This window comes from Chrysemys picta, chromosome 5 (genome assembly GCF_011386835.1).
Source record: "Chrysemys picta bellii isolate R12L10 chromosome 5, ASM1138683v2, whole genome shotgun sequence".
NCBI lineage: Eukaryota > Metazoa > Chordata > Testudines > Emydidae > Chrysemys > Chrysemys picta.
Window position 1 is genome coordinate 28,661,720 of NC_088795.1, and position 16,508 is coordinate 28,678,227.

General features: G+C 42.4%; 1 protein-coding gene across 1 annotated transcript in view; it reads right to left on the minus strand.

The window, feature by feature from the left end:
• Positions 1–276: 276 nt before the first annotated feature.
• LOC101948149 (alcohol dehydrogenase 1A) overlaps positions 277–16,508 on the minus strand; it is a 28,163-nt gene continuing 11,931 nt past the window's right edge. Inside the window, exons 2-9 of the mRNA XM_005278476.5 lie at positions 14,953–15,054; positions 14,294–14,432; positions 6,158–6,245; positions 5,521–5,740; positions 4,339–4,602; positions 3,382–3,517; positions 1,724–1,862; positions 277–816 (exon numbers count right to left, since the gene is read on the minus strand). Coding sequence (XP_005278533.1) covers positions 792–816; positions 1,724–1,862; positions 3,382–3,517; positions 4,339–4,602; positions 5,521–5,740; positions 6,158–6,245; positions 14,294–14,432; positions 14,953–15,054 — 1,113 coding nt within the window. The 3' untranslated portion in view covers positions 277–791. The remainder of the gene's footprint in view (positions 817–1,723; positions 1,863–3,381; positions 3,518–4,338; positions 4,603–5,520; positions 5,741–6,157; positions 6,246–14,293; positions 14,433–14,952; positions 15,055–16,508) is intronic.

Consider the following 16,508-nt stretch of genomic DNA (forward strand, 5'->3'; position numbering starts at 1 on the left):
AATGCCACTGTTTAGGGAAATAATGTTTGCTAAGTTTACAAACAACTGTGTGGAAGCTGGAAGCAGGGATGATCTTTTGTTGTGATTGTTCCAGTATTTATAATCCCAAGTGTTCAAAATTATGGGTTCTTTTTATTTAATGAGATTGCGAACTTTCACAAGTTTGAGTCTCATGATATTTTATGTGAAAATCTCAGCTTTCATTAACATTTATTAGGTACACTGTTTAAAAATGTGTAATATTAACTCACCCACAAAAAATCATTAACTGAGTTATAGTTTCTCAATATATATTTATATTGATAGAATCAATACATATCAAGGACTACATCAGTTAAGGCTAAGTTTACAACTCAAATATAACAAAATTCTTAATGTGATCATTTTGAATGTCTACTTGCTTAAATACAGATATGGACTGAAATTGACTTCTCCTCTCATCTCACATGATGCTGTATTTAAACAGTGAAAATAACTATACAGCCTTCAATAGAAACATTGTAATAAAGCTCTGGACCCAGGTACAAGTTTTCATAGAGGGAGAGGGTTGGGAGTTCAAAGGAAGAAGGCACCTAGACAAAGACCTAAATAAACAGTGAGGATTCAGGGTAGTAAAAGACCTTTCCTCAGTAATCATAATCAAAATCTGTCCAGATGACTCCAGCTTTTGTTTGGTCCATTTTACTCAGCTAGTAGTAGCAAAGAATCATCCAAGAGTTTCCACACTTTGTTTTATGATTTCACAATATGGATGAAATGTGTCATGCTGTTGATAACCCCCCATGCCGATCCTAAAACACCAGGACAGTGCGGATACTGAAACAGAAAAAGTCAGGTTAATGATTGATGTTCCCATGGGGTCATTTAGTCATTCCCTTCCCTGTCCAATTCATGACAGTTCCCAAGAGTAAATTTCCTAGTGCTGCAGCCTTTATGCATACCTTATTCTGAATAAGAGGAACTATTTTGTCATCATTGTAGACCTCCCTAATGAAATCCTGAGATGCAGTCCTCTTGCTTTCATGTCAGGAATGTATATTATCCTACCATCAACTAGACTAATATTATATTATGAAGAGCTGCAGCAGTGTTGGCAGGCATGACTGGTTTCATTTTCCTGAAGCAGGGCTCAGCTTTCAAAAACATTCTAATTGAACTTTGGCCAAAATAGCCCTAACACATTTTATAAATCAGCATCATGTTAATAACTAACAATTTTAAAACAATGTAATAACTGCTCAGCTGAACTGTATCTTTACTTTTAATTTGAAAAGCTCCTTTGAATAAAGCTAATGTGTGAAAGGACAAATTCTTTTCCTCTTGCAGTTTAAACTCATTGTTTCTGGTTCTATCCTTAGAGGCTAAGGTGAACAAGTTCTTTCCCTCCTCCTTATGACACCCTTTTAGATACCTGTAAACTGCTATCATGTCCCCTCTCAGTCTTCTCTTTTCCAAACTAAACAAACTTTTTAACTTTGTTAAACTTCATGCTGTTTAACTCAGACCATTTCTCCAATGATGGATCATGACCTCTTCTTTTGGAGAACATAAAATACTTGCTGGAACATCACAAGTCACTTACCAAAAAATTGAGGGCCTCTAATAATACAGCATGATTTAAAAAGTTAAAATTACCTCTGAGGAATGAATGGAGATATACAGAGTACAGAAGATTGCATTACATTACAGTGAATTTACAGATGAATAAATAAATGACTCCCACCTCTTCCCTGCCCGCAGTAGTTCAAATCCTTCGTTGATTTTATCGAAAGGCAAAGTGTGGGTTATTAATGCATCCAGGTTGAATTTTTTCCCCATGTAGTCTGCAACTAGTTTAGGGACAGAATCTTTGCTCTTCCAGCCTGAAAGACAGAAGATTGTACATTATCTAGCAACATACTGCCACTGAAATAATAAATGTGAAAAAATAATTAAATTTGGCAGAGCAATGCATCAATCAAGACTTTGTTGGGACTTGTCAATGTACATTTATTTACCCATGGAACGCTATGTGCAAACAAAAAGCGTCCTATTAAGCTGAAAGTACGATTCAGTGGAATCAAGCTGGCACCCTAAAACCAATTTAACACTTTCTTTACAAGAATTCTACAGTTTTTAAACAAATTCAAATGTTCGAATGTCTGCAAATGAAACTTTATAGAATCCAGCCAGTTGCTTTCCTGCCGTCCAATCCTTTCCCACTCAATATCACTCTGTTTGACTTACACTGGCTACGCAAACTCACCGTGTACCCCTAAGGTTTGCAATCATATACACAACACTTCAATTCATTTTAACCTGGGTCACTTGAAATAGGTTTTTTTGTATGTGACAACTTAGAACTAATGTTGAAATTTTCTAAATGTCTTTCTGTAAGAGTTATTTCAATCATGGGGGCCTAAATTAGGGACCCAACACCCAGATCCTCAAGGTATTTAAGTGCCTACTTCCCACTGGGGATCTGGGCTCAAAAATCTCATGGTCAGAGATGTTTTGAAATCAAAAACAAATTTATAAAATGAGAATTAGAGTCAGATGGCTCCCTCTGATGTTTGACTGTAAACAGACAATAAAACTGTAACTTCAGGGTTTGTGAGAGAACAAACTATGAGCCTGGTGGAAAAAACATGCCAAGAATAAGTCCCCACCTTATTTCTCCTCTTTCCTAAGCTCTCCAGTTTTGCTTCCTATCTAGTAAGTCTGGCTTATCTACTGCCTTAACTCCACCTTAGCGCTGCTGGGATCCTGTGACCAGAGGCAAGTAAAAAAAACTTTGCCAGGTCTTAAAGTGGCTCATTCTTCCCCCCCGTTTGTGTGTGTGTTTGTTTGTCTTAAAGAAAACAAGATTGGACTTCAACAACATCTCCAGACCATATAACGTTCCCCCCCCAAAAAGGACAGTTGATACTACCTTTAATGCTATCAAAAAGACTACTAAGCAAGGTTTCTACCTATAAAAGACAGCTACAGGGAGAGGAAATAAGGGATATTGTTCAAACGAAAGCTTTGCTTAACACTTTACCTTTCAAAAGCTTTAACAGTTTTTCCTTTCTCTTCTGTGTGTCTTTAATAAAAGTGTAAAATATTTTTTAACAGTGGGAGTAAGCCAGGGATAACTTGACATGAAACCCCAAGTCACATTTGCATAACTGCTTAATGTTGTAACAATGAACAAGGGTTTCATTAATGTCTTTATCCCATCTTGGGCCCAACATACTCCCTGATCAGCAGAACACGGCTCAATATCTCTGAAAAGCCAGACCCGTTAGTCAGGAGTCTAAATATGGATTTAGGCACCCAAATTTGAAAATAATTGGTCCAAGAATCTGTGAATTTCACAAGCACACAACAGAGTTTGGTCACTTCTTCTCATGTGCATACCTCCAAAAATAGACCCCTTCCAGGTGCGTCCAGTGAAGAGCAGCATGGCATTGTAGGTGATCTGTGACGCTGACGGAGGCACTCCTACAATCACGCTCGTTCCGTAATTCATGTGGCAGGATGCCAGGGCAGCTGTCTGATTTAAAACAAAGAAACAACATTATGAAATCATCTTCCACTCCAAGCTGTTAATTGGTTGTGTGACTGAAAATATTGTAAAGTCCTAGCCTGGTGGAACCAAGTATTGATAGGTGGGGGAGCCAAAGAGGGTAGTGCTGCCTCCTTGGCATCATTCCTCACCATTATTACCCAACCTGCAAAGGCCTCTCCATGAAGGATCTGGGTGGACTGGGATCCACGGGTAGGCAGGAGTCTATCTACCTGCTCATTCTCTAGCAGTATGGCTTCCAGGTGCCGCTGTGGCGGTACAGGGTTTTTGTGCAGATGCCTTCATGCTTCTACAGATTGGAAAGAGTTGCTGGATTGGGGGTGAACCCCAATGCTGCTGCCTTGGGCGAGGGGGCAAAACCACTGCACTCACACCAAACAGAGAAAAGCAAAGGAATCTCTGTAAATGCAATCCTCCATGCAGTTTTATACTAGTGTAACTCAATTAATTTCAGTAGAGATCAATGATAAAACTGGAGTAATAAGGCCCTCAGAGTTTTCTGCCTCCTAGCTGAACATGGCCAGCATAGGGGGGCAGTATATTTTCTTTTTCAAAGTTTCTACAAAAAGTTCCCCCTCCCCATCTTCCTCCCGCAATCCCAGAATATCAGTGTGAGGCATGTGGATTCCACCATTTTGAATTTCCACTTAATGGAGGCACTCAGCACCTTAGATTGGGTCCTTAGTGTGTCAAGACACTAGATAAGCGACTCTCAGCTGATTAATTTTGCACTAGCCTCTGGACAGAAGTTGATGAACGTCATCATCTTACATCTTTTGGTCACATACCATGGTATCAGTGCGTCCAATGACTTCAAAGGAATAGTCCACACCATTACCACCAGTCAGCTCCCTCAACACCTCTTCAATGGGCTTTGTGAAGTCCTGAGGGTTGACGCACTCGGTGGCTCCTAACTCTTTAGCCTTGGCAAATTTGTCTTTGTTGATGTCAACCCCAATGATTCGGGAAGCACCAGCGGCTTTACAGCCCATGACAACGGAGAGGCCAACTCCTCCCAGACCGAAGACAGCACAGGTAGAACCACGTTCCACCTGCATAATCATAAAAACCATCAGACTCTCTTAGAATACAAGTGATGTATAGTGATTCCACTGCATGAATCTTCTTGTAAATCTTTTCATTTTAGGCTCTGCTTGTGTTGGATACTACACTTGTAAATTGGACAAAAGCATTTTTGCTATTCAAAGTAAAGGGTCCCATCATTGGATTACAACTGGATAAAACCTACCACAGCATACATTTGAGAGTAGGTTTGTATTAGAGATGTTCCCAAGTCACAAATACAGATTTCTCATGCCCTCCTGTGTTTGGGGGTGTTCAGGTTAGGGCTTTGGGCTCAGCCCATTCTGGAGATGAGGCCAGCTGTAAAATCAGATACTCATGGGGATTTGGATTCGTAACCCTCCATATAAACTTTGGGGCTCTTCACATCCATGGCATTGGTTGGAGCCTCTCTCTACTTTTCATTAAGTATAGTCAAAAAAGAAACCTGAACTGGGCCAATTTTGCGGCATGAAAGCTGTTGCCACAGAAAACTGTCAAGCCCTGAAGAACTCCATGCTTTCAGGGAACCAATGATTTCATAGAAGGCCTTTATTTATTTAAGATAAATGAAAGGAAACCTTTTCGTAATTCAGTAAATGCAAGATTATTTACTCCTAAAAATGAGCCATAAGATAAATAAAAACTAACAGAGAAAACCAACATGCGATACTACTACTTAGCTTTTGTATATAGCTTTTCATCTGTAGAACTCAAAGTGCCTCACAGATGGGGAAAGCGAGGGAGGTACAAAGAGATGATATTTCCTGGCCACGGTCAAACAGCATGTCAGCAGCAAAGCCAGTTCTCCTGACTCTCAGGCTGATGCCCTTTACTAGACCCACACAAATAAACAGCACTATCCCAACAACAGAGCTTGTCCTTTAAACGCACATGCTAATCCTCACCTTGGCAGTATTGAGGGCAGCCCCGTAACCGGTGGAAAATCCACAGCCGATCAGACACACTTTCTCCGGAGGAGCAACTGCATCAATTTTGACAACTGCTGTCTCGTGCACCACTGTATATTCAGTGAAGGTGCTTGTACTAATAAATTGATTAATCTGTTTTCCTTTGCAGGTAAACCTAGTGGTGCCATCCTTCATTAATCCGCGAACTGCACCAAGGCTATTCAAAAGACAACCAAAAATAAGGGTAAATTCGATATTTTAAATGTGGGTCAGTTTTGCATGAATGATATCAAATTACTTAGGATAATAATTAAGGCTGCAAGTCTTTCATGGAAGCAAGGAGCAGCTGGGCACCGGACAGTGCTCGGGCGGCCCCGGGGCAGCCCCAGGAAGCTGGTCCCAGGCTGCCCTGGAGCAGCAGTGGCGCACCAGGCCGCTGCTCCCTAGCAGTGTCGGCAGGGCCCCGGGCCACCCCCCCGCGCCGCTAAGATTTAGTTAGGGGTATTTTTAGTACAAGTCATGGACAGGTCACGGGCAATAAACAAAAAGTCACGCCCCTGACCTGTCCATGACTTGTACTAAAAATACCTGTGACTAAATCATAGCTTGAATAATAATAATCAGTGAAACTCACTCATTTGTAGTGCAGAGATTGCCCTTGGGGCTTACGCAAGAGCTACATTCTCCACACTGTGGAACAAAGAGCGGGATGACTTTATCTCCTAGAAATAGAGCAGAGCAGTTATGAAAATTTCAGTCAAGCAGACAGATAACACTGAAGAGCCACACAAGTAAAAGATTGTAGCGGGTACAGTTATTACACACACACACACACACTTTCTGGAAGAGTACAATTCAGACGAGTTCTCACCACAACCATTTCAAACAGAGTAGCTAGTAAGTACCTCAATGTTTTTGCTCACCAAGACTCAAAATTCACTGCAAACTATATTGGTACCAAGTTCACACTGGAAATTCCAACACAAAACACATGAGGAAATTCCAACAGATGGTATCTATCAGCTACTGTGGATGTGCTGGAGACACGGCATGTGACAAAGCTTTGTTGCCTGTTTGTAATTTGTGATGCTGTTTATGAAAAATTTAATATGTCTCATCTCCACATTTCCCCTTTCACCTGGGGTGGGGGAAGGGGCTTGAAGTACTGTTAGCATGGAGCATGAATTTAAAACCTCGGAGTCACAAAAAGGTTTTCGGTGGGTCATGACCATCCTTCCTTTCTTTACCGATAGACAGCAGGGCGATCATGAAACTTTTTGTTGTTGTTGAAAACCTTTTTATTAAGGCAAAGTTACAATAGAACATTAACATACATCACACCTTGAATATTGATGCTAAACAAGTAAAGAATCCGGCTAAAGATTCTGGCTGGCTGGCTGGGGAGCCCTCCTCCTCCGAGTACACTAACAAGAGTGACCACATTTCTAAATATCTGTCTCTTCTCTTGTGTACATACGTAGTGCGAAAGCTTTTCCATTACAAAGACAGTCCATATTTTACTATACCAAAATTCCAGAGGAGGAGTGTCATATCCAATAATGTGCAATATAAAGTCTAGCTGCTAACAATAAAAAAAATTAATTTGTTGTTTTGTTTAAAATGAAAACCCTTTACCGGAGCACTAAATACACGTTAGGGGATATCCAAGAAGCCAGCATTTTGTCATCAGATGAATCTCTTTATTAATTCCCTCCCAAAACTGTTTAATTTCTATATGCAACCATTACATTCTGTTGTAACATGAGTCATGGTATAGAAAGGTTGAGAACTACTGGTGTGGGGGCTTAGAGGTGCTAAATTAAATAGGCCTTATAGGGTCTTTTGTAACTCCATACAAAAGACCTGCATTAACAGGAAATGAAGCATTCATTGACCGTCACTCTTGTGTCTTGAGTCTCTGTCCCATATCTAGTCATGCTCCTGCAACATGGGGATGCAGACAGGTAAGCAACTCCCCAGAGGATCACAGGAGGAGAATTTGCATGTAAGTGAGTTTACCAGCTCTTTGATTCTCTCTGCCTTCTCCCATGCAGTCCACTACATTTGAAACCCATTCTCCCTAACTCAATATGATTTCTTCCCTCCAGACCCTGCTTCAAGCTCTTCCTACATAAGCTTCTAGTCTCTCCTCATCGAGAAGTTAGCAAGCCAGATGCTGTAAACTCTTCTTTTTAAAAAACAGTAATGCTCACAAGACATGTGCAGAACTTCAGTGCTCAAAACACATTGATTTCTGTCCCATCCTCATCTCCTTCTTGCATTATTTCTTTGTGTATAGTCTGTAAATTCTTCAGGGCAAGAACCTAGTCTTCATACCTAGATGTACAGAACCTAGCGCAATGTTGGTATTTTATGAATATTATAATAATATCAACTGTTCCACCATTATTGCAGCCCAAGAAGAGATGGGGCAACAGGCCCTTTGGACATTCTCTGAAGCTCTGGGACAGTCAGGGTTGGATGATACCACATACATACATACATACATACAGGGCCGTCCCTAGGTGGGGTGTGGGGCCAGGGACATAGGCGCCGAGTTCCTAATCTGCCAGGTGGTGCCCCCCCCCCCCCCGGCTCTGCCCCCACTCCACCCCTTCCCCCAAGGCCCCACCCTGCCATAGCACGCTGCATCCTCGCTCTTCTCCCCTCCCATCGCCTCCTGATGCCGTGAAACATCCGATCCGCGGCAGGTGGGAGGCGCTGAGAGGGAGCCGCTGGTAGGGGGCTGCCGATGGCCGCCGCTCACCTTCTCACCCCACCACCCACCCGCCGCTCTCCTTGCTGTCTGCCCGCCCGCCTCCTCACCCCCTCTCCCCCCTGCCTGCCGCTCACCTTCTCACAGGGGCGGCTCCAGGGTTTTGGCCGCCCCAAGCAGCCAAACAAAACAAAACAAAAGCCACGATCGCAATCTGCAGTGGCAATTCGGCGGGTGGTCCTTCGCTCCGAGCAGAAGTGAGGGACCGTCTGCTGAATTGCCACCGAACAGCTGGACGTGCCGCCCCTCTCCGAAGTGGCCGCCCCAAGCACCTGCTTGGTAAACTGGTGCCTGGAGCCGGCCCTGCCTTCTCACGCTGCTCACCGGCTCGCCTCACCTCCCCGCCTCCTCATGATTTTATCAAAGCGCTGGGCCCCGCAAAGCACAGGGCCTGGGGCTGTCACCCCAATTCGCCATATCCACGGGATGGCTCTGGATACATATATACACATACCAATCAGTTGCACACATACAAAATAGGAAATGACTGCCTGGGAAGGAGTACTGCAGAAAGGGATCTGGGGGTCATAGTCGATCACAAGCTAAATATGTGTCAACAGTGTAACACTGTTGCAAAAAAAGTGAACATCATTCTGGGATGTATTAGCAGGAGTGTTGTAAGCAAGATGCGAGAAGCAATTCTTCCGCTCTACTCCACGCTGATTAGGCCTCAACTGGAGTATTGTGTCCTGTTTTGGGCGCCACATTTCAGGAAAGATGTGGACAAAAATTGGATAAAGTCCAGAGAAGAGCAACAAAAATGATTAAAGGTCTAGAAAACATGACCTATGAGGGAAGATTGAAAAAATTGGGTTTGTTTAGTTTGGAGAAGAGAAGACTGAGAGGGGACATGATAACAGTTTTCAAGTACATAAAAGGTTGTTACAAGGAGGAGGGAGAAAAAATGTTTTCGTTAACCTCTGAGAATAGGACAAGAAGCAATGGGCTTAAATTGCATCAAGGGCGATTCAGGTTGGACATTAGGAAAAACTTTGTGTCAAGATGGCTAAGCACTGGAATCAATTGCCTAAGCAGGTTGTGGACTCTCCATCATTGGAGATTTTTAAGAGCAGGTTAGACAAACACCTGTCAGGAACGGTGTAGCTAATACTTAGTCCTGCCTCGAGTGCAGGGAACTGGACTACAAAACCTCCTGAGGTCCCTTCCAGTTCTACGATTCTACGATATTCCACTTTGGAAGTACAGCTATTTCCTCTTTACTAGGCCCTCCACATCCAACTATTATACATATCAGATTAATGGACTATTTGCCCATCACTACCATCCAATGTATAGGGAGTTGATGGAACCAAGATGAACATACCCACACAGATCAGTCCCTAGACTAATACTCCCTTTTGATAGCCTTTCTATAACATTCCCTACCCATTTCCTGTTCCATCTTTAGTTTGTTTCGTTACTTTGGTCAGACACATGGCAGCATATTCCAAAATTTCTAAAGGTCATTGACCTCTTCCTTTACCAAATTCCTGTAAGGCAAACTTCTTTAGATCATTTAATCACTCATCCTTTCTGCACCAGCTTTTGGGTATTTAAGCCAATTCATTTATTTACAGTATATCGAATATATATATATTCACCAGACAATCTCAATTATCAACCAAACAATTCACTCTCATATTATGTTTAAGTCAAAAGTTCTTGGGCAAACACAGCAAAGAATATCTTAAAGCTTACTGTTTCATTATTGAAGAAAAACCATTCTGGACAATATTGGCTGCCTTTCCAGTAAATCAGGAGGAAAGGCACTATCTTTAGATGAGCTAATTGATGAGCTGCTGCTAGAGACAGCAAATATTCTATTATCATGCCACTTTTGTCGGAAGGGGGGCCTTTAAAATGCATGAGATAGAAATGTGCCCATATGAGAAGTTAGCCTACCCAAGACCATGAAATGCACAGTGGGGGTGTGGCAAGTTTTACTGCCATACTTCCTGATCTAATCATTAACATTAATTGTACTTTTACATCTTAAAAAGTGCAATGCAAATGTTAACTAATCTTTGTGAGCAGCTGTCATTCAATTGCCGAAGAATAATTAATTTTTAGCGCTTACGGAGGTATGAAATTCAAATATTTTTCATGTTTCTAGTCTATACCATGGAACCCGTTACAAGAGCTTAATTTGAAGATTCAAAAACAGGAGCGCCTGCTACTTTGCGGGGATATCTGCAGACCTACTCTAGAGTACACGAACAGGGCAAAATCTACATGTGTCTCTCTGGAATTTTTAACATATAAAAACCTAATGCCTTAAAATTTTGGAAATATGTAATGAAGGCATTTTTCAATGGGCTACTTTTAATATAATCAAATGTTAACATCGTTTCCAGCAGCTCTACTTTTGCCAACCTTAATTCTGACTTATTGTTGTTGATCTATCTCTGTATAAAGATATTAATCATTTATATTACCTTTGTCAGTTGATGAGTGATATGTACACAGTTTTTATATTCCACGGAAAGGGAACAGACTATTTGATTACAGTCTGTTTTGCCAAAACAAACTTTACAGGCCTGTTAAATTTTCTTGTAGTTATGTAATATGCTTACAAAGAAAAAAAAAATCACTCACAGCACAAACAAAGAACGCAAACAGACTACTGTAGATAGTGAAGACACTCCCAGAAAGAAATGCCCAAACACCCATTTTAACATATTATACACGTCTCAAAACTTCAAATTCAACAACCAATACAAACAATCCAAGATAAAACTAAGCTTCTACTCCATTTTTTATTTTACTGAAACTTATTCAAGAACAGAAGATAGTCACAAATCTATCCTTGTCAAGATTAAAGTTCTTATTATCACTTTATCTATGCTACCATAGCACCATAATAAGGGTAGTTAATTACATGTGGATTAGAACTCCTGGTTTCTTCTTTTTCCAGCTCAGGGAACCTTCTATTATGCTTCAGGGATATTTGATGAGGGCATCTTTTTGTCTTTCTGATCAATCAAATTAAAATTCAGCAGCTTCAGACTGACCCACAAATTTGCCTTCAATACTTAAAAATGTTTGGCTGGTCTTTCTTAACTGTCTGGTAGGTTAGGAGCCCATGGTCTTAGTCATCAATAAGGGTAGTTCATTACATGAGGATCTGAATTCTTGGTCTTCTCTTTCCCAACTCAGTAAACAGAGATACTTGATGAAAGGATCTCTGGGTCATGTCATTACAATTCAACAGCTTCTGACTGGTGCACAAATTTGCCTTTATCAATTAATAAAACCCTGTGCTATGCATTTACTTGTGCAATAAATTTACTAGGAATCCTTGTTATGGAAGCAATGATATGCGCAAGTTTGGACCTTAGTTATAATCATACTTGGTACTAAAGAAATGTGAGACCTCTGCAGAATTAAACCTTAAATTCTTAATGCAGCTGTAACTACCACAGTACTATAATCCTGGCAAAGTCAAGTCAGAACCAGTATCTGAATTGCTGACCAGGAGTGGCATGGGAGTTCTTAAAAAAATCTGCTAATTTTCTTTAAGAAGATAACACAAATCTAGCTCAATGGTGGAGAAACACACAACGGAACCCCAGTAAACAACATTAGGATTAGACACTATTTTACTGCAATGTCTGACAAAAGAATAAAAAGTTTGCCCCAGAATGATGGATTTCGGAAGACCACGGCTACCTTTCCTAGCCCAGTCTCAATGGGCAAACGTCAAAAGATTTCAGAGGATTACTTGGATAAACACATGCCACACAATGCCTAACTTTAAATGGAAGCTGTCGGGGCTTTCTAGTGCCAGATTATCTAGGGCGGGGTTCTCACGACAAATTGTTTGGTGGTCTCAGTGTACGGCCACCAACTCTTGCTGGTGGCCACTCTGACAATTTTTCCTAAAATACTTAATTAACTTTAGGAGAAACAAATAAATACGCACATCAAAATCGTGATTTATGTATTGCTAGTTAGTAAGTCTGCTGCTGTGAAAAGTGATTTTTGTACGTTTGTTACTATCACTTTTCACAGCCTCCCAGCTAGCTAACAAGTCTTTGCTGTGAAAAGTGTTAATATCCCTTTTCACAGCAGACTTACGCAGCCCTGGCAATCCTGGGGACAAATTAAGCCCTGGATGGGGAGATGGATGGATAGGCAGCAGGGGCCAGGGGAGATGAGGGGTGGCAGTGGGGAGCCAGAGCCTGAAGCCTGAGGGATGGGGCACCAGGAAGGAGCCTGAAGCCCTGGGGCTGTAGCCTGAAGCCCTACAGCAAGGAGATGGGGCCTTGAGGCCAGGGGACGGCGCCAGAGCCCGAAGCCCCATGGCCGGAGCCTACCACTCCACCATACCAGGGCTGAAGCCTGAGCCTCACCACCCTTGAGAAGGTGGGGAACTCACAGGTTGCCTGCTCCTCCATGGTTGTGCCCCAGGTGCCTCCAGAGGGGGGCAGGGCCCAACCCCTACTGGCAGCCCCAGCAACCAACACCAAGGTGGCACATCCAGAAGCAACACGGAGGGGCAGCTGCTTTGCCCCCCCAAATCACTGCCCAGGAGGCTGTGGCCACAAGAAAAGCCCCCGGTGGCCACACTTGAGAAACGCTGATCTAGGGAAATAGAAGATGGAGAAGGCAGAAAGCAACCAATTTTAGAGAACTGTGACCTGGACTTAGTAATAAGACTGCTGAAAGAAACCTTCCAGTTTTTGTTGCTCCAACCTGATGGAATAGGAGATTGATAGATCTCATTGCCAACTGCCCTCTGAACTGCAGTTAGCACAGACACTTCCCTTTCTTCCTTTGTCTCACAAGCCACACCAAAGGTCTGTGCGCCCAAAGCAACAACAGAATTCCAAAGTAAAAAGTTGTTCTGATGATTTGCCCAAAAGTACAGCCTGACCCCATTGAAATTACATGGTAGTTAGAATTAAAAGTATTATGTTTATATCAATTCTCTGGACCAAACAATTGTCACACACTCTATGCCAGGCTCAAAAGAAAAGGTGTTTCTTTGCAGCCAAAACTTGTCCAACAGTTTGCATGCTTATCTGAAGCGTATCCCATGCAATTTGGTTTGGAAATCAGATGGGAACAAGCTCGCTCAGAAGATTTCCAGTCCTTTCTAATTCCAATAAGAATAGAAAAGATGCTTTTGCATTACTGAAGCACTTACATTGCCAGAATAGCCAGGAGGTAGAGAGACATGCGGGCGGGGGCGGGGGGAAGTAAATATTTTAATCTTTAAAAAATGGTTTGGATTCAGTTCAAGATTCAGATACCGATTTGGCCCATTTAATATTTCATCTTAAACACTCTGCGCAGCTCTCCTCAGAGTTCAGAATTACTGGGAAAAGAGTACAGGCGGTGTCCCATCTTGCAGTGTTCTCTGAGAGAATAGGCACAGGAACAAAATCTTTTGTCTGGCAGATGAATTAAGTACATGAATTAAGATAGTATTCAAGTGACACTAGCACAGAAAGCAAGTGTGAAATAAAGTGTGAATTTCAGTACTATCAAAGTCTGATAACCTGGGCCCTGATTTAGCAAGGTATCTGAGCACCTGACTAACAAAGTAGTCACATTGAAGTAAATAGGACTATTTATATGCACAAAACTAGGCACATGTTAAAATTCCTTGCTGAACGGAAACCCTAACGAGGGTCTGAACTCAAAATGGTAGCTCAAATTTGATTCCCTTTGAGTGAAATACAAATAAGCACCTCTTTTGAATGCTGGGGAATGGGAGAGCACTTCATAGTCACATAAAAATAGAAGTGAACAGGCAAAAACTTTTGAAATAGGAAAGATCACTTGGGAGTATAGCAAGAAAGACTTAAACAACATATTTCTCCTCCAAAATATCCTTGACAAGGCCCTGTGAAGGTTGAATGTTGGATTACTTGTTTCCTCTGCAATAAAGGAGTTCATACATGTTAGTGTCTTTGATATTGGAGCAGGGTATGTGAATGCTAGGTGAGAACTACTTATCATTGGTTAGTGCTTGATGCTTTCTTATACCTGGTTTCACACAAGTCACCCCTTCTCCAACGCTCTCTACAATACCAGCTGCTTCGTGGCCAAGAATTATTGGAAAAGGTACAGTTAATGCACCACTCATAACATGGTCATCTGAGCGACAGATCCCTGTGGCCAAAATCTGTAGGGAAAGCAAAGAATATTTCAATACGTAAGGAACTAATTTTTCAGCTTTTACCTGTGTGATATGATATAGAAGTGAAGATGTATTTTGAATCCAGAGAAGTGAGTATAACCATAATAAACCTAAGACATGATCCCTAAGACTGCTTATTTATCACAGCCATGACTCATGACAGAGATCATAACTTCTGGTGTTTTTGCACAGCATGTTATGGCCTTTGTCATCTGCCACACTCTTCCATAAATGTTTACTGTTTTTCGGGTCCGTGTAGTTGAAAGCTTGTGTCTTTCACCAACAGAAGTTGGTCCAATAGAAGATATTACCTCACTCAGCTTGTCTCTCTAATATTCTGGAACCAACACAGCAGTTTTAAATAGCCTGCATAATTCAATACGAGTTCATCCGATAGTAACCACTCTAGTGGCAATATCTGTAAGATCGAGCCCTACATTTCTATAGCACGAATATTACTGGCACCGCTACAGTATGTAATTTACAAAGTTCATCTTTTTCCTACCTTAATGCGAACTTCATGTGCCTTTGGGGGGGCAACTTCCACCTCCTCAATGGAAAATGGTTTCTTAGGCTCCCAGGCAACAGCGGCTTTGCATTTAATGACCTATGAAAACAGCAAGGAAAACAAAATGGCATTTGTGTATGTAGCACCTTCCCCAAGGTGTGGCTCAAGCCTCCTCCCTGGTGCTTTGTACCTAAGAGTTGCTTCTCCCCTCTACTCAACAGGGTTGGGTCTTGGGTTCTTTTTCTGACACCTGATGCCTTCACCCCAGGTGACTCTTCGCCTTGTCCCTTGGGAAAATGAATAATGCTATCTCTGCTGGTAAGCAGTATAAAACCTATGTAACCCCTTCGGCTTTAGACAGTATGGCTGCTTTAAAACCTTGTCCTGAGGCAGAGGAAGTGCTATTGTTCCAAGAAGAGGAAGTGCTGATTGTCCAAGGGAGAGGGGGCTGAAAGAGAGGACAGGGATGTGTGGGTGTCTGTACAGCAAGCAGACCCCCACATAGCGAAGCAGCTGAGAACCAGCCTGACGTCTGTGAGAGACAGAACTGCTGACTTGGGACATCCCAGAATGGGAGCCAGGAGGACCACCATGCCAGTAAGGAATCACCTCAGAAGGACAAAGCAGAGCTGCACCTAGTATCGCTGTCACTCAGACAGACTGTATAGGGCCACGAGTACTGAGGCTTATGACTACACTGAGAATATGGAGAAAGGTTGTAGCCAGTTAAATGGGACGGTTGTCGTTCTGTGGAGAGAGGTAGAAGAGGGCACCAGAGGGCTTGTTGGGGAAAGTTTACTGGTGCTGAAGATGACCAGGAACACTCAAGATTCACTGCTGCACTGGAACTCTGCCAAGTATTCCTGAACTCTGAGTCTGGACGCAGTGCTCAGCATCTGTCCTTTTATATTGTGATAGCACTGGGCTGCTGGATCTTTGTATTGGATGTAATCATTTTACTTCTCCCCCTATATTTTCCCTTGTTTTTCCTCCATTCATCCTTCTGTAAATAAATATTTCCCTTTCCTATATTCATTGTACTATTCCACTGTGTGCACGTGCGTGTGTTTACTGTGGGGGGCAGGGGGGAGAGGAGAGGGATAGAACAAGTGTCTCTGGGGTGGAAGGGAGTTTCCCTGCTGCATTCCTGCAGGGGCCTGTTCTTGGCAGGAGCCCATCCCACAAAGCAGACTCCGTCTGGGCCACGAGGGCATTACAGTTACGCCCAGTACACAATAAACAATACATTCCAGCAAAGGAATGACACACCCAAAAATAACAACAACACAAAAGGGGACTTTATTTGGAGCTGGAAAATAGGATCTGGGGAAGAAAAAAGTTGGGGTTAACTAAGTATTAAAACATCAGCAAATCAACCAATTCTCCACCTACCAACACTCAAATCTTCACCACCCCTAACTCCCTTCCAGGCGCCTTCCCCAGAAGATGGTATGCTAGAGATGAGTCTGGGGACATGTGCAGCAGCACTGTGAACAGTGGCTGGCTTAAACAAAAAGGGTCCTCTTGTGTCCTCATGCTGGGTCAGGCAGGCT